The sequence below is a fragment of the Egretta garzetta genome, unplaced genomic scaffold (assembly GCF_000687185.1).
Source record: "Egretta garzetta isolate BGI_Z169 unplaced genomic scaffold, ASM68718v1 scaffold151, whole genome shotgun sequence".
Classification (NCBI taxonomy): Eukaryota; Metazoa; Chordata; class Aves; order Pelecaniformes; family Ardeidae; genus Egretta; species Egretta garzetta.
The window spans coordinates 5,263,800-5,288,942 of record NW_009258615.1 but is presented as its reverse complement, the minus strand read 5'-3'; the positions used below and the strand labels follow the sequence as shown (position 1 = coordinate 5,288,942).

At 41.6% G+C, this 25,143-nt stretch overlaps 2 protein-coding genes and 1 long non-coding RNA gene across 10 annotated transcripts in view; 2 read left to right on the top strand and 1 right to left on the bottom strand.

Moving 5' to 3' along the window:
* Positions 1–6,978, top strand: part of CCDC149 (coiled-coil domain containing 149) — a 41,253-nt gene extending 34,275 nt beyond the window's left edge. For 4 of the 5 annotated variants that reach the window (XM_035903500.1, XM_035903502.1, XM_035903504.1 and 1 more), the window contains 3 exons: positions 1,213–1,320; positions 5,840–6,338; positions 6,503–6,978. In XM_035903500.1, the coding sequence (XP_035759393.1) occupies positions 1,213–1,320; positions 5,840–6,338; positions 6,503–6,545 (650 nt within the window). In that variant the 3' untranslated portion in view covers positions 6,546–6,978. The remainder of the gene's footprint in view (positions 1–1,212; positions 1,321–5,839; positions 6,339–6,502) is intronic. The other variant, XM_035903501.1, reaches the window with a different exon arrangement.
* A 665-nt stretch (positions 6,979–7,643) lies between these two features.
* On the bottom strand, positions 7,644–12,273 carry SOD3 (superoxide dismutase 3). 3 transcript variants are annotated; one of them, XM_035903506.1, is made up of 3 exons: positions 12,135–12,273; positions 11,016–11,679; positions 7,644–8,618 (listed from the first exon to the last, which is right to left on the bottom strand). In XM_035903506.1, exons 2-3 carry the CDS (start codon positions 11,661–11,663, stop codon positions 8,598–8,600), a joined length of 669 nt encoding a protein of 222 aa, XP_035759399.1. In that variant the 5' UTR covers positions 11,664–11,679; positions 12,135–12,273; the 3' UTR covers positions 7,644–8,597. The 3 variants fall into 3 exon arrangements, with proteins under 3 accessions (XP_035759399.1, XP_035759398.1, XP_009646335.1); XM_035903505.1 differs by lacking the exon at positions 7,644–8,618 and having other exon boundaries at positions 10,903–11,698; XM_009648040.2 differs by lacking the exon at positions 7,644–8,618 and having other exon boundaries at positions 10,903–11,679.
* Positions 11,095–25,143, top strand: part of LOC118453289 — a 21,446-nt gene continuing 7,397 nt past the window's right edge. Inside the window, exons 1-4 of one of the 2 annotated variants that reach the window (XR_004843215.1) lie at positions 11,095–11,182; positions 16,633–16,801; positions 17,548–17,694; positions 18,386–19,361. This is a non-coding gene — a long non-coding RNA (uncharacterized LOC118453289). Of the gene's footprint in view, positions 11,183–16,632; positions 16,802–17,547; positions 17,695–18,385; positions 22,124–25,143 lie in introns of those variants that run through there. The other variant, XR_004843214.1, reaches the window with a different exon arrangement.

Below are 25,143 nucleotides of genomic sequence, written 5' to 3'. Positions count from 1 at the left end.
TACTGCCAGGATCAAGGTATTTACAGCCAGTGCTTTCAAAAGTAGTTAGGGATTGGGGTACTCCAGTTAGACTCCATGGGAACAGCTTGACTTTCATTATTTCTTAATAGGTACCAGAACTTTCTCAGAGCTGGATTAATTCTGGGTATCTCCTGACCTAGTGCTCTTCTGAAAGTCTTTGTCTTGGATGGGTGATTAGATTTAGGATGTTGCCTTAAGGTGAAACGTACAAACAGATTTAGAGGGGAGAAGTGGTTCTTACATAAATGTCCGTTCTTATGGAGATAAATAGAGCAGTAGCTTGCCGCCTCCCCAGCCATTACTTTTCGGTTGGCAGTTGTTCTGGAGGCCACACAAACACCACGCTTAGCTGATCTTGCACATTTCCTGCCATTTCCCCTCTAGGTTTAAGGTAGTGTCAGTCACTAAAAACATGAGCATCCCAAATAGTGGAGGACTTCCTAAAGGATCTGCAGGTGTTGCTTTCTGTATTGCTAAAATATGTAAAGACTAGGCATCTACAGCAGAGTCCTCAGCTGAAGAGTTTCTTGCACTATTTTGTCTGCAAAAGAGCTGGAAAATTGCCCTTTTCCATTTGGCTTAAAACAAAAATGCTCAGAAATGGGTTTGAAATTTTCAAATTAAAATCCCTCCTGTTCCTCAGCAATGTGTGCTTGTTTGCTCCCTTAGTTCTTAGCTGTGCTAAGCTTTTAATATTTTTTTTTTAAGGGAGCATTGTAAGATAATATGTGTGCCAGTCTGTAGTGTAAAACTACATATGTGATACGAGCAGGTACATCATTGAGGCAGAGCAATAGAGAATGAAGAGTCAGTGCTGAACACTTGCTGGTAATAGCATGCAAATGATCCATTACTCTTTGTAAAACTTTTGGTACAGTCTGATTATTAATATTCTGAATTGAATGCTAATTGCTAATACAATTTGCTGCATACAGCACCTGGTCTTCTTTCAAAATCTGTTCTTTACTCAGTACTGCGCGTAAAAACGTACACCTTTTCTTGTATGTGACTTGCATGTTCCAGCTCCAGTACAGAGTATTTTTTTCCATGCTGTAGAAGGATCATTTGAGATGCTTTTCCTTTCAGTACTTTTCAATAACATTGAAAAAAAGCTGTAGGATGTTTGAATATCATTAGTGCACAATGGATGTAACTGGTGAATTAATAATTCTAACACTTTGGTTGTTTCAGGTGGAAAGGATACCATAATGTTCAGTGACCCAACCTTGCCTGTTATACAGCGGTCCAGGTCACCGTTGTTAACGTTTACTGATAAGCCACAGAAAACTGAAGTACAAGGTGAGCACCTGGAACGTAAGGAACGTGATGAGAGCTGAGCACTCATTTCTTTCCAAATAAAAAGTAATAAATTTTCATGCTGGGATAGCAGAAGGCAAAGTTTCAGTGGTCACAGAGATTGAATGAATCATCCACAAGTAAAATGGATAGACAGTCCCAGTACAAATAGCAAAGAACAACTGAAAAATGACTGTTGAATAGATTTCACGGGGCTAGGGATCAGGTCTTACACCTCAAAGAGTTTTCCTGCCAGATAACTTGATACTGTGAGAAGTTATTCATGCCATCTATGTTACAGTTAACTGCCTCCTGCTCTTTTTCCCTCAGTTAAAATGCACAGTAGGAAAGCAGTCTGTGGAACTCGCTTAGCACTTTCCTGCATTATAGCTGATATCTAGATGAAAGGCTTCCTGATTGCGCCCGCTAAATTGAAATACCTGACTCGTTTTCCCAGATAAATTGACTGCTTTTTTTATAGTCTTGCATGTGTTTTGTTAAAAATCCTTCCCCAATAGCAAGCTTTAACATCTCTCCAAAGTCAAGCTTAACTTTATTTGACAGTAGCAGAAGATAGTGTTTTGCTGATAACCTTGATTCTTTTTCCATAGTTTTTCATAGTGGATGGGAGATGGATTATTATGCTTGCCTATTGGCATTTGGGTAAACTCTTTAATAGGCATAACGTTTTGGTATGCCCAGTTCTTACTCAGCTAACCATTAAGCATCACAAACAATTTGTTTGGTAGTCCTGAAACTAAATAGATTGTGGCTTAATTTTGACTTTATTATCCATGTCATCATCTGATAAAATTTGACAATCCAGACTGATCGTTTTTTATAATCTTGATCAGCTGATATTTTTGCTAAAAATAAGAAGTGAAACTAAAGTGAATAGTTCTCTGGTGAGTAATAGTAACTCATAAATATTCATTTTTTGCCTGCTTAATCATTGATTTTTAATTAAATCTGCAGTTACTGAAAGTATTTACTTGGTGGCATTATGCTCTTTCTTTTATGCATTTGTCCTAGGTGAGGTTGGTATTACAGTTTTGATTAAAGTTGCCTGTCAAATCTCATCAGATCCTGTTTCTGTTGCTTTGTAACACTGCCAAACTTTAGCTCTGGGCTGAAGCTTTCCATGCTGTGTTTTCTACTTCAGCTCATTTTTCTAATGTCAGCCAAATCATTTTTGTGTGTTAAATTCTGATGACCATGTGGTTTTTTGTTTCTGTTTTCTTTGATGGTTCTTTTTTTTTAACATGCAAGCATTTAGTATATCTATAATTGAAAGGAATTTGAAATCTGGGGAAAGGGTTTCCACCCTGAGAAAACAGGCTGGAGTTTCCACCCCATTCTAAACCATTCCCTTTCACTCATCTGCTAAAACCAACCAAAACCAAACCAATGCTACTGTTGAGCTTGCTTCATGCCACCAATGCTGGTAAAAGTCTGCATGTACCATTCCTTCAAGGTAATGTAAACCCAGAGGAAGAAAAACCTGGAGGAAAGGAGGATTGAGATCAGCACTCTCAAATGATGGGAAGACCAGGGTGGATGGGGATTGACAGAGTCGAAGGAAATCTGAGTGAGGCGGGACTTGTATCTGGCTGAGCAGAGGTCAGAGCAGAGGAGCAAGGAATCAAAACGCTGACAGCAAAAGCAAGGTGTGATAAAAAAGATTGCAAGGTGGATGAGAAATGGGCAGAGTGAGTGTAAAGACTGGATAAGTGAAGGGATATAGGGCAGGAGCAAAGAGCTAGTCAGGGGAAGAGAAGAGTAGAATAAAACAGCCCTTGGAGTAGAGAAGGCAGATAAGGATTAGGCCTCTGGCCATCATGGGAATAATCTGCTCCCAGTACTTTCCCTCTCCCCATCCTATAACTGTAAGAGAGCCAAGATCAATCACAGAAATCCTGTCATTAGCTGGAGTAGGTTAAGAATTAATTAGTGTTCTGCCTGCACAAACAACTTTTTTTTTTCCCTTTCATGTGTCTCAGTATACCTGATAACCTGCAGTGAGAACTCAGACAAAACTCACCTCTCTGATAGTTCAAATAAACTAGGCCAACTTTTCAGTGACACAGATGAGCATGTATGTATTACCAGCTATGTGGGGGATGCCACAGCTTCCAGCAGTAGGTGGAGCAGCAATAACTTCTTCTGTTGCTCCAGATACTTTTTCTGGAGGATGTTTGGGGCTGCCATCTTCCCTTTGAAGCCTGGAAAGGAAGCAGTGTGTTTTCAACTGTAAGGCATGTCCCTGTGCTTGGAGTCCCACAGGTCCTCTGCAGTCAGCAGCTCTATGGGAGTGACACACTGGGTCACCCTTTGTGCCGCCCTGCACAGAGAATGACTCTCTGTTGTTGAGTTTTAGGAGCTTGGTGCGTATTGCAATTTTTCATCTATCCAGTGTACCTCCAAAATCTGGGGGAGCTTGGCAGCTGGGAAGAACATAGGAATGTCTTCATCTGCCTTTGTTTACCAAGCAACTACACCCTTGTTTTAAAAGTATTCCAGAAAAAAAACCCCAAAACCGCTTTTATTTTCCTACTAGTTGAATGATCAGTTGAGTGAAAACAGCTGGTAAGCAGAATAGCGAATAAATTCTTACATATCTTTACATACTAGGCCCAATGTCACATTGGTTAGCTATGGTCCTTTAAATAGTACCATTGGTATTTGGTGCCTGTTTGGCCCAGGAAACATTTTTAGCTTTTGCACTAACTCACATTCATTATCAGAACTTTCTGTAATACATCAAATGTTGCTCTAGCTAAATCTACAGATAATCAGAGGGATTTTCAGGCTTTTTTATCTAATCTATCTGCTTACCCTGATCTCATCAAGGCCTGTTTTAGTCTGTACTTGTTATCATTGTTTCAGTTAAGCTGGATGGTAGAAGCCTGTTGGATATACTGTGCAGTTCCTGTGTGAAAACGCATAATGACATAGTACAATCATATATGAATTAAGGACTGTTGTGTGCCACCAAATCTCACTTTATCCAATGCACAAGATGAATAGTGTCGTGGGCTAGATTGTACTTGAGCACCACAGCTGCTAAGGAACAGCTATGCAGCTTTTTTTCCCTGTCATTGTTGAGTGCGTTGTTCCTGCTGTATTGCCTGTGCGCTCTTTCAAGCATTCCCTGAAGACAAAAGTACTGTTTTTCTATGTACTTTTCTCTGGTGGTGTAGTGCTTTGAAACAATTTATCTTCAGAAAATTGCAGCAAGGTGACAGGATGGTGTTATCCCACTTTAGAGGGAGGAAACTGAGGCACACAAAGAATAAGGTAGAGTCCCTGCTAATTTTGAGTGCCAGTTTGAGGTACATAAGTTTTGGCTCTTTCTGGAGCACTTTGAGTATGTGTGTTCAGATACACAACACGAGCAGAGCACTACTGGAAATCAAGCTCCTAGGTTTCCAGCTGAGCGCTCAGATAATGAGGATTAGATCCAGTGGGCGATCACCTTTTGAAATTTGATTTATCCCTGCCTTTTCCACAGACTTCAATTCCAGCTCTTATGAGTAGCATTCCTAGCTTCCTTAATGGTAGCAAGAGTGCGTGTCCCCTTCACACCGACCCTTGTCTCCCTCACTCAGCAGCTCCCAAATTATAAATGAGGTGGATCTGATGGAGACAGTTGGCTCCTGTATTGAGTAGTTCTGATCCCTCCCTGCAGCCAGGCTGTCCTGTGCAGTGCATGAGGCAGGATTCCTGTGGGAGAAATAGAGTAAATGCTCATATACTAAAAGATAATGCATATGCATGACAAGAATCAATTTAAGCTGTCAATGCTGCCGTACTTCTGGCATTTCCTAATTTCTCTTACTTGACTTCACAAGCTTATTTTCAATGAGGCTTTTTGTCCTTAACTGAGATGAGGACAAATTCTTTCTCTTTCACAAGGCTGTTTGTTTACACATTGCTGTTTTCTTTATTCTGACACTTGGTTCAGTGTTTGCCTTTTGGTATAATGGTATATTTAAAATTCTTCCACTGCTGCTTTGTTTTATGCTGCTACCCAAATTAGAATAATCTTTTATGTTAGGAGAAATGTTGCAGGACCAATAGCGAAACTTCATTATTGGATGAAAGCCTGTGAAAAGCTCCAAATAAATGGAGCTTGTGTTAGCCCCTGAAAGTGGTAGTGATGTGGGGATTAATGTTAAGCTGTGCCAAAAATTTCTGTAGTGGAGTGCCTTGCTTAGAGTTGATATTCCTTTGAAAAAGTTTGCCTGACCCTGCTGTTCTACAGTATGGTATTGACTATGACTCTTCTTGAGTAGTCGGTGTTAGGGAATTTTTTTTAGGGCCAGATCCAGCAAGAAACTTAGTGTTGATTGCTTGTCATCTAAGCAATGGGCCCGGGAGGGGATAAGGAATCACTCTTAGAAATTCCTTACTGAGGTAAACATCTCTGTGGCCTGGCACTGGTGGTGATGGTCTTCAGGTCAGATGTATCATAAATGGCTGTGACTGACTAGAGCACCTCGCTGTTCCATTTCTCTTTCAGCAGAGCAGAAGGCAGAACGTGATGAAATTTGTGCTGTTGCAAGTGAGTCCCTGGCTCCAGAGGGAACAAAATTAAATAACAGAAAGCAAAATAAACATTTTTATCCTTCATTACCCCAGCTACCTTCTGAAGAAGAAGAAATAAACAAGCTCGGAAGTCAGATAATTAAACTGACAGAGCAGGCAGTTGCAGAACTGGAAGGGAAAAGAGCAAGCGCTTCCGCAGGGGAGCAGAACACGGTGGCTGGAGCAGAGCTTAATGGTTCATCTGAGGGAGAGTTCCCACTTTGCAGCCCTGACTCATCCGACCCCACAGATCCCTCAAACTCAGAGAACGAACAAACAGCTGAAACTGAGGCCCTGAAAGACAGTGGCGAAATCTCAGAGAGTAATTGTGAAATTCCAAATGAAAGAGGGGATCAAAATAGCAGCACCGTGGATGTGGTGCATACTGAGGACCCTGGAAGGCACAGAGGGCTCAGTGTTACAACTGCACACATGTGAATATTTGGATAGCAGTTTGGCTTGAGGTATGGAATCCAGGCCCTTGAGCATCTCACTGTAATCCATTTGCAGCGTGTGTGCTGCTGCGAATATGGCCGGTGAAACAGTGTGAAACAGGGTTGATTTTTTACATTGAACTGTTAATATTTGTCTAATACAGAAAAACAGCTTTTAGTTTTGGCTACAGTGTACCAAAAATGTAAATTACCTAAGGGAAAGAATTAGTGATGAGGTTTAATCATGTTGGGGTTTTGTAATGATTTGAAGTCTCTACATAGATTGATGTAATTTATATTAGTGTAGCAAAGAGACCAATGATGATGATGTATCATGTTATCACTGGGCTTCTGTAATGTGTATGGTCCTAGTGCTGGACTGCATTTTTATGGTTAGAAGCGTCTTCCAAGGGTGAAAAATTTGGAGTTATAAATTAAGAAGCATTTTAAGGCTGCAAGCTTTTGCTTGTTTCTCAGACTACGTTCTATTTCTTTTCACATACAGTGACTCTGAGTACATCCTTGGAATAAAATCACTATGCCCTTATAGGAAGTTTCTGAAAACCATCCCTGCATGTATATAGTTGTCTCATTACAAACCTTTTTATCTTCTCAACTGTACAAAATTTTTCCTTCCCTCTCCCAGCTCATCTCATGAAAATATAGGGAGTTATTTCACCAGATACTGAGAACTCAGTTTAATGAAGCTCTGAAGGAAACATCATCAGAGAAGCCAGAAGTCTTTCTGTGAGAAATGGCAGTGCTGTTCCATGCAAGGGGAACGGCAAGAGGAGAACCGGTGATGCCCTGTCCACCTGCTTGGCTCTCTCCATTACTGGAATTGCATTTCTCAACTTACAGGAGCTGGAACAGCCCTCGGGCTGGGTAACGGGTGGTAGATTTCAGCCTACTCCATCTGTGCCCTCCTTTTTAAAGGAATCTGTGTCTTTTTTTTCTTTTCTTATGTTTTGGAATTAAGGATAACTCTTCCTTTCCTCCTCAATTCACCAGTCTGTGGTGTGGTAGAAGGTTTATTTGCATTGTTGCCACTTTCTTAAACTTCTCCCCTTGTTGATGTTCAATCACAGGAAAACATTCCTATAATAACTGGGGAAAAGGGAGGCTGCTGTGTCATTCCCTAGCTCGCTCCTGATGCTGGAGCTGTGCCACTCTGCTCCTAGGAAGGCAGCAACAAGGGAATACTTAACGTTGAAGTTAGCAGCTGTTGGAGAAGGGGAGGCACGTCCTTCCTCTCCTGTTTGTAGCATAAGGAATAGGCTCTGCAGCTGTGGAGCTTCTATGGGCCAGCAGCCGTCAAGGCAATTTTTCTGCTGGCTTGGGACCTAATTGTCTGTAAATGTTCATTTCTCACTCCTAGAACTTGAAACCAATCAGAGAGAATTAAACCAAATTTAATAAAATACTACTAATAAAAAGGAAAATCCCTCCCAGATTGAGTCCTCCTTTGACAAATAACTGCCAGCTGCAAATTTTTACAGCCCACTTGTCAGCTACTGAATAAACAGAGTTTATATTAGCAATACTGACAAACTCTTCTGTATATGGAAGATGAGCTAGCAGGTGCTGCCATAATCAAGGTGTCAGAGTCCATGAACAGTTTGTATTCAGCAGAAGAAAGGCTGTATGTAAATTATTATATATAAATATAAGGAATGATAGTGGGAAGGTGAAAAATGTGGCTTGTCTCCGTTCTCATGTGTTTTCCCTAGCAGGTGCATTCCTGTAACCCTTTCAGTGTCTGTCTGCAGGCAAGAAAGCCATACTCACAGTGCTCCTCAAATACGTTTCCTTTCTCTTTAAAGGTAATTTGACATTGCAGCATTTCACTGATAATAAGCAGCAGCCCTTAGGAAGAGAAACCATCTGTATATTTAAGTGTATTAGGGACATGAAGCAGTAAAAAGTTTTTCTGTCATTATCCTGATCACCATTTAAGTTCCTCGTCACCTGAAAAACCGAGAAGAGTTTAAGTATTTGAAAGATTGTTACGCTGTTCCCATTAATTGTAACTGACTGCATTATTGACTCATTTATATGACAGTACTGACAAGTCGGAAGAGAAATAACTGCAGAAACTGAAATCTCCGGGAGATTGTGTCAGGATTTTTTACTTTAATGCTTGAATGTCACATGAAGTAGCATTTTATTCAAGATGTATTCTTTTCCATCCTTCACAGACTAATCCTGCGCAGAGCTAAATACCAATGCAGTCAGAACTGAGGCAAGCAAATAAGAAGGTCAAGATTTCACATAGCCGAGCTCAGAAGTGTTGAGGGTGTTGTTTCCCTGTCCTGTCTTTCCTGACCCATAGTTGTGTGAGTTAGCATTTTGCTCCTGGTCCCTTAACAGCCAGTTAATGCTATTAATTAATGAAGAGCTTGGTGCAAAAATTGGAGCAGGTAGAAGCAGTGCTGGACCAACAGCTTTTTAGTGCCTCATTCATTGATTCTTTTTAGTATGTTTTTTCTGTGAGAACATAGTGATGTACAACCCAACAATTAGGACATCTTGGTAATTATCCTCATACCATTCTCTCTCTTAGATGCCATTTTTATATCTTTGCAATCATTAAATTCCAGTGAGATATGTAGATCTCCGGAAACCTCATTTTTAGTGCTATATCACTGCTGCAGTACCGTCCCTCTCCTTTCTGCCCTGCTGAATGTGTATTCTAGCCTCGTTTTTAGCCTTCTCCCAGGAACACAAGACTTCAAAGCCAGGAGACTTGTAAAGTAAGACATCTTTGCTGCACTATGTGATAACTAATTGAATATTCTTGTCAGTATCTTCCTTGGATATTGCTGTAATTTATATTGTTGTGCTACTAGAACGATGATTTTTTTTCCCAGTAAAATAATTAGTGCTTGGTTGTGGAATCAACACTACTTTAGGTTTTTCAGAGTGGGAATGTTCATTTTATTTGGGGTTTTATGGGGTTTTTTTAGACTTGTGTTCCCTTTTTCTAGGACTTTAGAAATGCAGAAATTGCATCCCAAGCCTTTTAGGTGTTGGGCTCTGGGGAAGCAAACTGGGAAGGGAATGTTGTGGCAGGGGTATGAAGAAAATGCATTTTGCAGACTGATTCTAAGGAGGTTGTCTCACCTAAGAGTGAATTCATGCATTATCTGTGAGAAGGATCTCATTTGAAAGTACGATATTGTTATTTGAAAAACAATGCTCACTGAATTTGTAAAGTAAGTGTGTGAAAATGGCAGATTAAGAAGCATCTTTTAGAATGCTGCTTCTTTTCTAAGTGAGACTATTTTTAAGCATATGGGAATTTGTATAATAAAGACAGTGGAATTTCTTTAATCCATATGAGCTCAGGAATGTATTTCAAAATCTTAGATTGAAAGTCTGCTACATTTCTAAAAGATAGGATTTTGTTTACCAGCTTCTGTTTTGTAGTTTTACTTTCTAAATTATGCAGTTTAATTTATTTGCAAACCTCTCTTTTGTTGCTGCCTGGATTAACTGCACAATGTGGTTCAACTATATTAATACATTTTGTCATCTTTAATAAAAACATTTCCTGATATGCTTGTTCTGCCTGCTTGTTTACTTTTCTCAGTATCAGACGTATTATGGTCATGAGGTAGTGTTTTAGTATTTTCAGTGAGTTGTGTTAAGTTTGAAAAGTAAAGCTTTATTGAGTGACAGTTTTAAGTCTGAAAATTATGTGACTTAAATCTTTTCACTGTCACTTCTCCCAGTCTAAATGGACTGATTTATTTCCTACATTTTTATATGAAGAAACACACTCAGTATTTTTTGGCATTGAAAATTATATTTGTCTCTGATCTGCTAACTTTATCATCATTGTCTAAGCACTAGAAGTTTTGTATACAACTTAGTTACTAACAGGCACAAACTAGAGGCTTTAGGGAATTTTTGCTGGGGAGTGATGGTAAACTGGAGTATTTCTTTTCAGTCTGCTTTCAGATGTAAACAGTGTGACTTAGCTATAGCCATGTGGACAATTTAAAATAGTTGAGAAGCCTATACATGTTTGAGAATAAACCCTGAATATACAGATAGCATAACATAATAGATCTAAAGTTGAAAACAGAAATGTTTGTACTTTCCCTTATTTTTAGGGGAAGTCCATTTATCCAGCTCTTGCAACACAACACCCAGCCCTGTTGAAAGCATACGAGATCATTTTGCCTTTCAGATTTGCAGCTAAATACAGGATAGTGTCTAATGGGAGGCAATTTCTTACTTACTCATGTTAACCTTTTTCTCCTTTGGTATCTAACTTAAGAGCCCCTAAGAGCCCCTTACAGCGCACAGACTCTTTACAGACTATCGACCGTATCCGTTAGCACTCCTACTTACATGCATTCAACTCCCAAACTGGATAAAAGGGAATCTTTTCAAGTAAATACATCACAATGTTGAGTTGATGCTGGTTTTATTGATAGGCTTACAGAAAGGAGGCTCTACAAAGTGATGCGCATTTCTTAGAGGAGCAAGCGAATGGCAACGAGAATCCTTTAGCCGTGTATCTTAGCAGCCAGTGGCACAGCCTAAGGTACTTTGTGCTGCCCAGGCCATAGCGGGCCTGTTGGTCTTCACTTAAACCCGGTTCTATGTTTGTTTGTTGAGCCCTCTCTTCTTCTTGTCTGTAACCTCAGGCAGTTTCTCTTCCCACAGGTTCTTGTTGCATATCCCAATCACGCAGCAGGCCAGACGTTTCCCGGCGTTTCCGTTTTCCAAACTGGCCTTGTTGTTGCCCTTGCCCATGTCATCTTCCTGCTCATGGATCACAACGGATCTGCCCATGATGGAATATGGACCAAACATAGTGGCAAAGAGATTTGGTTTGTATTTTCTGATTTTGCCTTCTTTAGGAAAAAAGTTGCCGAAATCCCCTGGGTGACGGGGGTGATTCACGCTGAAAGGGTTATAGTGTGCTCCTGTAGAATCACAGCCGTTGCTGAGATCTCCAAGCTCGTGGATGTGTATAGCTCTACCAGATTGATTATTATCCAACGGAAACCCATCCAAGTAAAAAATGGCTTCTAATCTTCCACATGAGTAACACTGTCTGAATAAGACTTGTCCAGTCACTTGTGGCTTGTCAGCATCTATTTTGGAGCTGGGCTTCATTTCACAAGTGGCGTAAATCATCCTATCTGTCTCATTACCGGGCATTACCGGATAGAGCAAATTCTGCCAGAGGTCGTTCACTTTTTTCTGCATGTCATGAAATGGCTCCTGGCTTTGATCCATTTCTTTGTCTGTCATGACATCAGCGACAGACAGGGCAAGCCCAGCGACCAGAGAAAGAAGCAGGAGCATCTTGGCAGCTCAGAGCCTGCAAAAGGTACAAGAAGCTACAAAGAATTACGGGCATTTTGCAGCACTAAGGCTGGAAAGGAAGGCAGGCAGCCCGTGGTGGGGCTGAGCAAAACAGCTGGAGCACAGTCCCCGTGGACTGCTGCTTTCTAAATCTGGCTGATGTGATGAACCGAAACTAAATCAGAACACACACACTTGTTTAAACACATACAACTGACACCCACGACTGAAATACATACTAGTGATTCTGTATTTTACACTAGATCTTGATCTTAAAAACTGCCTCTGTTTCCCTGCAGGAACCAAGTAAGCCAAAGTGTTATTAAATCTGTTTCTGAGTTTGTCTTGAGACCTTTTTTCCTGCTACAAATTCCAGCAAGAGAGTTTGCCAGGAGGCTTTTTTTTGTGCCATCTACTTAACCGCTCGTTAGGCACTACAAACGAAAAGTAAAAATCCAACAAGTTGATTACCTTGCAGAGCTGCTGCAGACCCCCTCAGTAGTCACTCTTTGCCTCTGCTTCCCTAAAACGAGATGTGATCAGGCAGAAAGCCAGAGCTGTTTGAAGTTGATGCTTATGGGAACTGCGTGTTTGTGTAAAAGTTAGGTAATGCTGGCTCAGGGGAGGCGTCACCGGGAGATCCGTGGGAGGGGAGGGAGGGAGGGACGGGGGGGAAAGTTACGGGGGGGAAAGTTTTAAGCATTTTTGTTTTGGGCAGGGTGAACACTTTGTCCTTCCTTGCTCAGTTTGTTAGTCTGGCCCCTGGTCCTCATCAATGTTCCAACAAGGAAAAAAAATGTTCAAGCTTTTAAGCTTTTTGATGGCTTCATGTGCTTATCTAAGGCGAGTGACCTTCAGCACGCAGTGAGGGGAGAGGAAGGAGCTTTATCAAGGCAGAGTTGGGCAGTTCGCTCGCTTCTGTGCTGGTCATCCTGGAGCTGGTTTGCCTTCTCATTTCTTAATGGTCAAAATTGAAAGTGGTGTTTGAGCAACACAAACTGTTCCATGTGGACGTATACCAAAGCTTCTGGGGTCTTAAAACCTAAATTCAAACTGTAGATGCTGAAGTACGTTTCAGCGGTGCTTCTCTGTGAAGTTTTAGGGCTAGTTAGTGTCTGCTGATTTACTCGCCAAGTTACCTGCGCCACGGATAGCCATTTTTTTTCTTCTTTTTCTGGAGACAGCAGTGATTTCTTTCCGGAGAGAGAAGTAAGCAGTACCGAGGCAGTGCAACATCAAACTGAGGTACAGAGAAATTGTTTCCCAGAAGCTGTCTGGAGCACGGAGGGTTCACGTGTGTTTCATCATCCCGTGAACTGCGAAACGCTCTCCTCTTGGGGGCATTGCCCTGCCTGCAGCGCTTCCCGCTGTTGTAGCTGAAATGCGGATTCAGCCGTCACAAGAGCAATTTAATGGGCTGAGATTTCTGTAGAGAGAAAAGAGTAGCCCTTATTACTCAGGAACAATTCTCAACACAAGAAAATTGCAAAGAAAATCCTTTTCCCCAGTTCATGTCTGCTGCCAGCTGGGTAAGGAATGTGACTGTCAGCTTCTGGAATGGCAAAATTGTGTGTGTTAATCTTACTGCTATCATATTCTACATCAGATCTGAGATACTCTGTCATCTGAGAGCTGATTTTTTTTCTTTCTGTATGAGGGAGAGAGGAGCTAAAGGGGTGTCCGCTGCTGGGATCGTTAGCCAGGGACTGGAAATACCAAGTTAACTTCTGCTTGGGATAGTGGGATACTGGACGTGTTACTTGAGCCCTGGGCTTCAGTTCCTAATCTAAGAATTAGGGCAACTAGTATTTCTTTTCCCCAGGGTATTCACGAGTTGTTCAGGTTAAGTGCTTGTGGGAACCATGCAGTGTTCCCGGTGTTCAGTGGAAGCTGAACTCTTTAAGTCCAAGAGCTGGGATTGCCTGTCACCCCAAGCCTAGCGCTACTGCCTCCGCAGCCTTTTCCCGGCTTCATTCAGCGGCGGTCTCTGAGCTGGAGAAATCCATACTTGCCACATGGTAATACTGTGAAATTGCTTGGTTTTAAAGCATTTGAGAGAAGCAAAATGTTTTATAATCAGGTTTTATAAATATATGCAAAAAATGTTCAGCCAACAACTAGCCAAATGCAAGGGTGGGTGGTTAAAGTTTGTAAAATGCAAGAAGCAACTGTCCCATTTAGGTACTATTAGAAAACCTATTTCTTAGCATCATAAACCATATTTTAAGGGGACGTGATGAATGGAAGGAAGAAAGAAGCATCATTCATGGTTTACTCCTTGGGTCACAAAGCAGCGCACTGCAATTGAGTTGAATGCTTCTGCAAGGAAATTGCCAAGACAGCAGTCAACGCTCCAAGAAAAGAATTTTAAAGCTCTGCTTGAATTATAAGGCATTTTGAAATAGGAACTAGGGTCAGAATTTTAGCTGGTTTAAATACAATAATGCTGCTGACTTCAGTGGCATTTGTGCTCTTTTACGCCAGCTGGGATTCTGTCCCTGAAAAAAAAAACCCCACCCTGCAAAGCCCAAGGTACCTGCTGCAAAACACTTTTTTGATGTACTGCACATGCAGGAACGAAGCAGAAATGCAGAAGGGTGTAAAGGAGATGATCAAAGGGACAGAAAGGACTGCAGCAAAGCTAAATGATATATTTGAAATGCTCTTCACTTCAGAGAATGAAAAGGAAATACTAGCTGTGGGCTGCTGTCAGAAAGATGTATTTTAGAAAGGAGAAGGGCTGATAACTACAAGAAATGCAATTGCCAGGGTGATTTGGCATTCAGTCTGGGTCTGAAAGATGGAAGTCGCTAAGTACCAGGTGTATCATTAAAGTCTATTGTTACCCACTGCCTATGTTTTAGTTTCCTGTTTAAATAGAGGTGCTGAATAGTGGGCTAACAGCCCTTAAAGCAGACAGCAGTTAATGGGAGGAAAGCCCATGGTGACCTGACCATGCACTGGTACCTGTGTTACAATCCCTGTTTAAAAAATAGACCTCTGCTTTTGTCCCAGTTGTACTGGATCTTTCGTATCCTGAATTTCATGCAACGTCCTAGAGTCTCCCGGGCTATAAGAGATAGAGTCATCAAAACAACTTCTGCGAGGCTTGCTAGACTGCATAGAAAAACCAGACTTAGCTTTACTCATGGGCTTTTAAATGGACTTTATACACGGTCCTGCTCACAAGTTCTCAATCCATGCTATGACCTTCAAGGTTGGTTGGTTGGTTGTTGGGTTTGTTTCGTGGTGACATCATCCCATTGCATCACCTTGCTGTTCAACTTAGCATTTGATTTGTCCAGCGTAGAGTTAAACGTGACGAAGAAACACTGCATAGGACAGCATCCTTTTGTAGCAAGCAGTAGCCTTATTTTGTGTCTCCAGCAGCTGGATCTGCTGTTCTCAGTAATTTTATGGGGGAATGATTCTCCATAAAAATGACACCCGGAGAAGACAGGTTTTACGTCATCTGCTGGACGTCTGATAGAGCTGACTGCTTTTCTGCACGTATGGCTGAGGCTGGAGCCACTAAAAGAAGGGGGATATTTGTAGCCTGAGGGAAGCAGGGTCATAATCTTCAGGAACCTCATCTTCTCCTTCAGCTTAGGGCACTTGCTGCCCTTTCGGAGTCACGGTCCCAGCTTGGGACTTGTTATGCTGGTGGGTCATCAGGCCGCAGCAGGGGCATCCAGCATTGGTTGGGGTGTGGGATTTACCTGCCTGCTGCACAGAGGCGGCCGGGCACCAAACCTCCCACAAGTTGAGCATGGCACGGTACCGTACGTGCTCCGCTCGGCGCCTGCCTGCGAGCGCAGATCCAGCCTCGCGTGACGTCTGGCGCGGCCCCGTACCTGTCTGTGAGTCAGTGGGTAAAGCCTGCGGCGGGGATTTTCAGCTTTGAGCAGTGCTGCCGAGTCAGGCAGGATTTAGAAAGCAGAAATGCTGTCAGGGCATCTGCAAAAGTGCAATTACTTTGGCTATTTACTGCCTGACGTGCTGTCCAACACGGCTTGCCAATGTCGAGGGGAGCTCCAGTGCTCGTGAGAGAGGGGCTTCGTCCTTGACCGAGCGGTTTTAGCCTCCATGGTAAGCACAGGGCTGGGGCTGGACTACAAGCAGCACCTTGTCCCGCAGAAATCACGGTGGAGGATTTGCAATCGTTTGCAATTGCTGTACGGAGAAAAAAAAAAAGAAAATGAAAAATCTTGCTGTAGCAAACAGAAAATCTGTCACTGGTCTAGGCTTACTCTTCATGTTTATTCCTGTTCCTTGACTTGGTGGTTCTATTTAAAGAAATAAAGATATTTAGTCCCTGAGATAAGCATCCATTTATAATATGCTTGCAAAAGAGCTATATGCGTTTCTAACTTTTCAGTTGGCAAAAAATCAAAGTAAAGAAAAAAATCCAGTTAAATAAATATACAAAAGGGAAACAACACTGTTCTCTCTGGAGAATAATTTCTCTTGAAAATAGAAGATCACGCAACTGTCAAACTACTCTACATCAGCCAATTTGAAAAATTCCTGAAATTATTCCTCTTTAATAGCTTGAGAAGAAATCATTTTATGAGTGAGGGAGAGATGAACTGTAAGCAAGCTTTTTGAAAAAGCTGCATTCAGAAACTCATTCTAGGTCTGTCAACCTAATTTAACAGAATTTCATCGTCACATGTGGATATAAAATACAAATATGTAATGTAAAAAGTAGGGATGGAACCCAGCTATTAGATAATTTATGCTATTATTTGTGTTTGCATTAATTCCCTGATCCTTTATTAAAAGTTTATCCTTTCTGCTGCGTAGCATTAATCTGAAGAGGGGTTTGCTGTTTGAGAGGAGGCAAGAAATAATCGCAAGACTTTCCTCAAGCCACGGGGAGGTTGGGCCAGTAGGCCAGATACACGAGCAGCAGTTATGTACAAATAACTAAATACAAAACCATCTCTCTTTTTATGACACTTAATAGCAGGTGTCTCAGAAGTCTAACGATCGTCGCGGATGAACTGAGCATGGTTTTCAGCTATTTCTGTCCTTCTGGTGTACTGAAGAGACACAACCGGCCCCTTCCTACAGGAACAAGCCCCGTCCTGGCCCGGGCTCATCCCTCTCCTCAGGAGCATGGTGAGAGAGGGCAGGTAAGAGCCACTGCAAGAAGCAGGGGTGGGAGCAGGCAGGAAAGGAGGAATTACAGATACTTCTACAAGCAAAAAGTTTAAGAGTCCCCAAACTGGCCTGAGAATTCTTCGCATCTTTCAGTTGAACTTTTACTAAAGGATTGGTGCAGTTTCACCTAAGCAGCAGACAGTATTTCAAATAAGAGGGTTTAAACTCTTTTGATTTACATATTGCAATGCAGACACACTTTGCTTTATTTCAACAAAACATAACCCAGCATTCTCTTTCAATAACCTCCGAAATTTATTTGAAAGGCTATGGACTGTCATGGATACCCTGTGCAGTCAAAGAGTAGGAGGAAAGCGAACTGTGCAAAGAAATACAAGTTGTTTTAAAGAATTCTAGGGAAGTGGTGGTGTGCCCACTAATGCCCCCTTGTTTTATATCCGTGCTAAAGTCTGAAAGGGATTTAGAGACACCGTACCCAACCATGCCAACGTAAATCACGACTTAAGCTTGTCTATCCTGTTCTTAAAACTCATCATTGATCTACCATCACCTATCTACCATCTACACCAAGCTGCCATCACCCATGGCTCAACTATCCTTCCTCTCACAGGTTTTTCTGCTCTCTTGGGTGGGTTGGTTCTTTTCTTCTTTGCAACAGCCTCATGCAAACTTGAGAGTTTAACTCTCTACCAGTGGCCCTTCCCTTTTTCAGCTAAACAGTCTGGATTCTTTTAAGCTTTCTTTCTAAATTTTGTAGGCTCCTACACTGAGTAGATTGCCTTTTCCTACAGGCTGTGCACCTCTTTCTGGAAGAGAAGTGCCCAAACATCTCAGCGCGTCAGCCGAGCAGTGTGGCCTACTGCTGCCCTTCTCTTGCAGACTGCATTACTCTCTACGTCATAACGTGAGCTTTGCCTGATCCTTTCCTGCAGAACTGCTGTCAATGCAATTGCTTCCATTTTACATTTCTTTAGCTGGCTATTCCTGCCAAGTATGGGATTTTAACGGGATTTCACCTTTGTCTTAACTGAGTTACCTCCTTTTCTTTTTTTTTTTTTTTTATTTCCCCCACCCCTTATGGTTTCTCTAGCTTGTCACAAACATTTTGAATTCTAATCCTTCCCCACAGTGTATTTACAGCCCTTCCAGCTTGGTGTCAGCTGTGAATTTAATCAGTTTACTTCTTGTTCTGTCATCCAAGTCATTAACAGAAGGGCTGAGTAAAATCAAATCTCAGACAAACTTCTGCACCCACGGCAGGCTGTCCTCCCCATTGGGAACTGACTGGTTTCCAGACTGGGAGCAGGTTTCCCACGGTCTCTGTACCTGCTTTATAGGAGTGTGATCAAGACCATTTTTTGCCCCCCCAGCTTGTGTGTAAGACTGTCATGTGAGATAGTAGTTAAGTTATTTAGTAAAGTAAATAAAGTTAGGATAAACATCTACTTCTCTGTATGCAAGACTTGGTATTCTCTTGAAGAAAGAAAATAATAAAAAAAAATCCTGATGCCTTTTATTTATCTCCCTTTCTGGCTTTCAGGCGAAAAAAAAAAAAATCCTGATGTCTTTTATTTATCTCCCTTTCTGGCTTTCAGGTGAGTGCAGAAAGTTTGCCTCTTTCAGTGGTTCTTCTGTGGCTGTCACTCCCAGGCTGAGCCTCACCAATCCTCCCTGAGCCCTCAGACTTCAGAGGAACCAAAAGTGTTTACTGGCCCTGTCTCAATGTATCTGCATTACCAGTATTCCCCTGGGAGAGGCAACGTGTCTTTGAAGTGCTGCTTGACACTAAGCAGTGTCTGAAACCTTACGCACCCAAAACCTAATGAAAAGCCACTTTTTATGTGCACATCCCCACATTGCTCTATCTCCCTTCTGCCAAAATTCTGATGTATTTTAATGTTACAACAGCTATGGAAGCAAAGATGAGGTTAATTCATGCTAACTAGACTAAATATGTTTCCAAAGGTTCACATTTCTGACCCTCTTCTTGCAAGCAGCACCCATTTGTAAAAGTCTCCCAGTTTGTCCCCGTTCCCCACCACCTTCATTGCCACTGCCAATACTGGCACACCTCACCAAAACCAGGAAAGCTATGCCCATTCCTAAGTTTGCATTTTAACGTTGAGTCATGTGTGCATGTCAAGTTACTAAATAAAGCAAAAAATGATGAGGTTTTATTTACTAGCTCAGGAGGATCCCAGTACTCCCAGGCCACAGACCAGAAGCCTCCCGTTGGCGCTTAAATCCTTGCTGACACCTGCAGGCACCAAAGGCTGTGCTTTGCATGAGAGCAAGCAGGAGCTCAGCAGAAGCTGAGGGCAATCATGTTTTAGGAAGACAAAAGCCCACCTGGCTTGGATAGTAGGCAGCAGCTCCTCCTCTGATAAGAGCCCAAGTGCAAATGCTGTGCATGGAGGCCAGTGCTGTGGGGCCAGCAGCTATGAATGGCAGTGGCCCTGGGCTTCTGCTGGGGTCAATGCTCAGCAGCATCTGGGAGGCTCCTGAGGAGGTTCCTTGTCCTTGAATGCTGCAGGAAAGCAGGTTGAGTTCCTGGAGGCTTTCTCAAAGCAGGTATTTCACCACAGATGTTGTTCTATGCTACTAATAAAAAAAAAAATTATGGCTTACTGTTGGATCCTCATCTCCTTTGAAAATAGCGTATAGTACTTCAGGACCTGAACCTCTTGGTATTTTTCAAAGCAGTTTGTGGTAAAAGCCACTGTATTTGTATCTTTCAGAACAGCAGAAAAAGAAAAGAAAAAACATGGTGGGTTTTTTTTTTTTTTTTAGAGTAAAAATTGTTTTCATGTTAAGTGGCTCCCCACCTCTTTAGCCATATTTATTTTAGTGTGTTGATTTTTGTAAGCATAACTGAAACCCTGGGAGACTAATGAAGTTTAACAATGTCTGTTAATTATATCCACTCTTGTTGTCTTGGTGAAAACACAGGATCCTAAATCCTATTTACAAACTGAAATCTCAGAAGTTCCAGCCCCTCATCTGACCTTAACATCTCTTGGTTTCATGCAGCTTTTGTAAGCCTGTGCACGTATTTAAGTTCCCCTGTGGAGAATGGTTTTGGAGATCAGATGTTCAGGGATTAGGAACACAAGAGGCTTTTTACCTTGCTTAAAATCATTTTGACATTTTAGTGTAAGTCATTAAGACTGGTTTCTTGAACTGTCAAATGGGCCACCGTATGGGTGAACCATTTTTAGGAAAACTAAATAAAACTATTTTAATCTCTAAATGACTCCCCTTTGAGAATTTTAACATAAATGTTTTGCACACTCTGAAGTTCCTATCTGAGGTAAATATTTTCACCTGAATTCCTCCCCTAGGAAGATTAATTCCCAAGTAAATAATTAAAGTAAGGGGCCATCCTGAGGGAGAGCAAGTAGGGATGGTCACTTCTTGAAGATGCTCTTAGTATTGTTTATATTTGCTTTTGCTTTCTCTCTTTTGTGCAGTCAAACAAAGCTTCCCCCAATGGTGTCAGGTTTTAGGATCTCTGCAGAGCTGCAGCGTGGTTCTGTGGGTTCTGATGTCAGACCAGGTGAATCCCATTAGTTCCAACCCAGCAGCACCAAGGATCTGAGCATCTCTGAAGCCAGGTGTTTGGCTCTAGAAAAACAGAGGATCGACAGGAGGCAAAAACCACGAAGGGACTAAGTTTATACCAGCCCCAGTGTATGCATTAATAAGCAAGACTGAGAATACCACCTGCTTACAGAAAGGTTTTCAACTCGCAGGGCATGGAGTTCTTAATAGTATCCATTAGATATAATGAGGTTTGCTGGTGCAGATTTCCCCCATGAAGTTAGTACACACTTGTACAAAATAAAGCTCTTGCTGGGCTGTTTTTGAATGTGGAGTCTTTCGGTTCCAGTTAAAAAGGATAACCAGGTGTTTTCCAGGGCACACGGAGAAATCTTTGGATTGGTTGTTGTTCCTACTCTCGGCATTAGGATGCCTGCAAAAAAAGAATAAAAACACAGAAGTATTTCACTGTGGCCTTCTTGAAAGGAAAGCAATCCTGCAAATGCATCAGAAATTGTTCTAATAGATGCAGGAAAAACAAAGAAAAATCCATTTTCTTTGTCCTCTTATTTTGTTACAAACCTTCCTTCCATCTTCAGCCTCCAGGTTCCCCTCCCATGAGTTGTCTGTTTTGTCTCTTGCAAGACTTTATTCCCCAAACCTGGAGATGTTATTAAAACTGAGGATTATAAAGTTATGTAGTACGTGGTAGAAGCCAGATACAGATTGGATGTTTTTATTAGAGGATTACCAAATTTTGTTAACAGGAGGGCGCCTGAGTAATTCCACTGGAAGCTCTGCTGTGCTTGTTATGAAACATCTGATCCCGAAGCAGACAGAGCTGCACCTCAGCAAGGTCCAGTTCTCTAACCATGCCAAGGAGAGGTCATGTTTGTGATGTGTAAAGCTGGGTCACTGCAAATGGTGTATAATGGTTTCAGTGGAAAAAGTGTAGTGGTCATGGCAGAAAGTATCTCGCCTACCATAAAATGCCAAATATCCCAATGTCATGTTCACTTCAGAATCCTTTTCCACTGCTGGGAGATATTATAGGCAACAAAATAAAATCAGCGTATGAGGTATGTGCTTCAGTGGTAGTTTTAAATATAGTGACAATGTCTAACACTCTTTGTAGCTTTTCATAAATCGCATATCCCTAGTACATGACGCTAGGCCCTTATGCAAACTTCTTGCTCCTAAGGCATGAGATTATGATGATATATAACTCTTAATGTCGATACATTGGTGTGCATGTAAATAAGGGGTTAACTCAAGCTAGAGAACCTAAAGAAATTGGAGGAGCGCATCAACACACACACAAAAAAATCTGACCTTAGACCACCACTTTTTCATAGTGGTGAACTTGTCTAACTAAGGCCACCCAAGAGTTACTGAGGAGGTAATTTCCACAGGTTCTTCATTTAAGATGAGGGCGAGCCAAGAAATTTCCAGAAGCTTCTAGCGTGGCTGGTACCATCCTGTGATGGGTTAACCCTGCTGGGCAGCTCAGACCCACCCAGCCACTCATGCCCCAACGAACAGGATGGAGGAGAGAACTGGAAGGGCAGAAGTGCAAAAACTTGTGGGTTGAGATAAAGACAGTTGGAGGTGGAAGGGAAGGCAAAAGACAACATGTGATGAAAAAAGCAATCGCTCCCCACCAGCAGTCCAGTGCCCAGCAGTCCCCGAGTAATGGCAACTTTGGAAAAGCTTTGGCCCCTAGGTTTATTGCTGACCATGATGTCATATGGTGTGGAATATCCCTTTGGGTGATTTGGGTCAGCTGTCCCAGCTGCATCCCCTCTCAGCTTCCTGTGCCCCCCCAGCCTCCTCACTGGTGTCAGAAGCAGAAAACGCCTTGACTCTGTGTGATCACTGCTCAGCAACAGCTAAAACATCCCTGTGTTATCAACACCATATTGGTGGTTGGTCAGAAATCCAAACTCATATGAGCTACTGTGAAGAAATTTAACTCCATCCCAGCCAGACCCAGTATGCCTGCAAGGCTCAATGCTGGCATAGCCCTGTACTGGAAGGGAAAAAGAGAAACCAGATTTCTAAGTCACAGCTAATGTGGTTTGCAATTCCAAGAGGACAGTGAAAGGTATTGAATAAGAACTTTGTTTTGTACTTCCAGGTACACCTTTCCTTCTGCCACAGGGCTGAATTACTGCTGCTGTGATAATAAAGTCCACTTGATTTGTCTGAACAGACTCCTAATCGCTTAATAAATCACTTTAAAAGTTATTTGGTAGAGTGGCAAATTATTAACTGGCTGGAGATCCAGCAAGTAGCAGCTGTTTCATACTAGAAACTTGACTGGGAGACCTGGCCCAAGAATGCCTGTATTCGGTGCCAGAACCATGATTTCTTATATGTTTTAAAGTTATTCCCCACTTGAATCCACAGGGAAAGGGAAAAATCGGGGTCTGTGTATATAATTTTAAAGTGTAATTAGTGGCATAAATTAATGTTTGGTATTTATACTATATTTATATATTTCCTAGCTGTGAATTAGTCATACAGATCTTGCTTCACTCTGAATCTATTCATCAATTTGAGTTCTTGTGGTTATCCAGTTTATTAAAATCTAGTTGTATGTTTCTGCAGGAAGAATGAGTAGCTTTTGCCTTGGTTATGGATATTTACTCATGTTTCTTACTAGACCTAGGATGGCATAGTAGGATTCTTGGTTTTCTTTTTGATTTAATAGATAATTTTGAATTTTAAAATTGCTCTCAATATCCAACAGGGTGGGGATTTTAAAATCAACTTTGGGGAAATTCAGCTAGAATTCTACTATGAAACGCCAATTTTAAAAAACATCACAACAGATGGTAAGTCTCTCTATAAGGTAGAATAGGGGATGCACAATATAATTGCATAGTTATGCTTTCCCCATTATAGCCATTGATTCTTATTTTTCAGACAATAAAAGAGAATCTCTGGATCCCTAACACCTCTGGTGTGGTGTGACTACATAGTTTGATAATTGCTGCATGTAGCTTCATCAAAGAATATTGTTGCATCACGACAGGAAATATGGTCCTAAGATTAAAGGCAGATTTGGATTCAGGATGCATTTTAGTCAGTGTCTTTCTCTTGACACGGAATAAGCCATCTAACCTCCTCCTACCTCCAATTTGCCCTTCTTCAGAATGTTGATAACAATGACTCACTTCCTCCTGGGGGTACTTCAAGGCTTAGATGAAGTCTGAGAAGTTGGGTTTGACCCTGAGAAAATTGATGTCAGAAATTGCAATATTGGAATACTAATCTTCCAAGGCTTGGACAAATAATTGTCCACAAATGAAAAGCTATTTTCTCTGCAATTTTTTTGGCCTCCTTCATAATATTCCTTGAATTAGTAAAGTCCAAACTTAATACAGACAACAGAGGAGACAGTGGACACTGCTTGCTTAAGTAAACAACAGCCAGAGCCCAAATTATTAGTAAATACCAAGGCTTCATTTAGGTTGAATAACGCTGCAATCCAACAAATAAATGAGCCATCAAGTTTGAATTTATGTAGCATACGAAACACATTAAAGCCATCTGACCATGACAAAGGCCTTTTCTGCTGTGAATAATGAGGCCAACACATTATAATATCTTTTAGATGAGACATTAAACCCAAGGTCCTTTCTGTTTGTCTCTGGTGGCTGTCCAGGTGGAAGTTAAAGACTCCATGGCATTTTGCTAAAACCATAGAAAATCTCCAGCCTCCAATGGTATTACTTTCCCTGTAAATAAATAAAATAAATTAAAAAATTAGAATAGCTAAGGCTGTGCATGTGTTGAATATCATCAAGCAAAATGCCAGCTTTCCTATCCATGAGGGCAATGGGGAAAGTTCTCCTGCTTTAGTGGGAGCAAGGTCAGTGTCCCTGTATGAACGTAGGACTTGGAAAGTCCTTTGGGATCTTGAGAATGTAAAGCACAGAATGCTTCATTCTTATCATTAACTCATGTTGTGGTAAAGAAGAACAAATCGAAATAATTATGTTTGTGTGTGTCTGTGCTCGGATAACTAGACATGCACCTCTATGCGTGTCATTTCCAAGAAGAAATGTTTGAGAGACAAACAGAAAATAATTATACCAGGAAAAATTTCTTACCTTAGCCTGTACATGTATGATTCATTTCACAAGTCCATCTCAATTTTCAGTTGCTCTTGTATAATTCTAATGACTTTGTATCACTTGAGATATTTTAGCTATACTTTTAGTTTGATATGAGCCTCAGTGAACATTTATCTACCAAGTGGAAACCAGGCTCTTGTTCCCTGTGCCTGCATCTCAGTTGTGTAGTTTCACAATAAAGTTTCTTAGTGTTGGACTCTCATAAGGGTATGGTACGAGAGGAGGTCACGTGAAAGGTAAACTTCAGAGTCCTCTCATAGGTGTAAATCTATTATCTTATTGTCATCATGTGGACTGAACTCACTTATTTGAATTCAAAGGAATTAAAGAGATGATGAGAACCCCTTGAAAGGAACAGAAGAATCATGCTGGAGCTGAACCCCCTTTGCAGCAGAGATGATAAAGCCTTTCATGAAGAACTGACTGATGAATCTGGGCATCTTTCAATTTTCTGAATAATGAGCCAGTTCTTCCCTCTTGCTGAGAAACATATGGGATGTGAGGAAATCGGCTGGAAACCCAGCCATGTCTGTCCCATTCGCCATCCTCCCCGCTAGAGGCGGGGAAGTGGTGCCTTATGAGAAAAGGTGGTGTGAGGGAAACCTTGGTGTTCAGTTAAAGCAAACTCTGTCTTTGTGAGTCTTGTGCCCCTTGATGTCCGTTCCCCTTTT

What these genes read in the sequence shown, in the direction of transcription:
- SOD3 (XM_035903505.1), bottom strand. Translation starts at nt 11,663, where the DNA reads ATGCTCCTGCTTCTTTCTCTGGTCGCTGGGCTTGCCCTGTCTGTCGCT.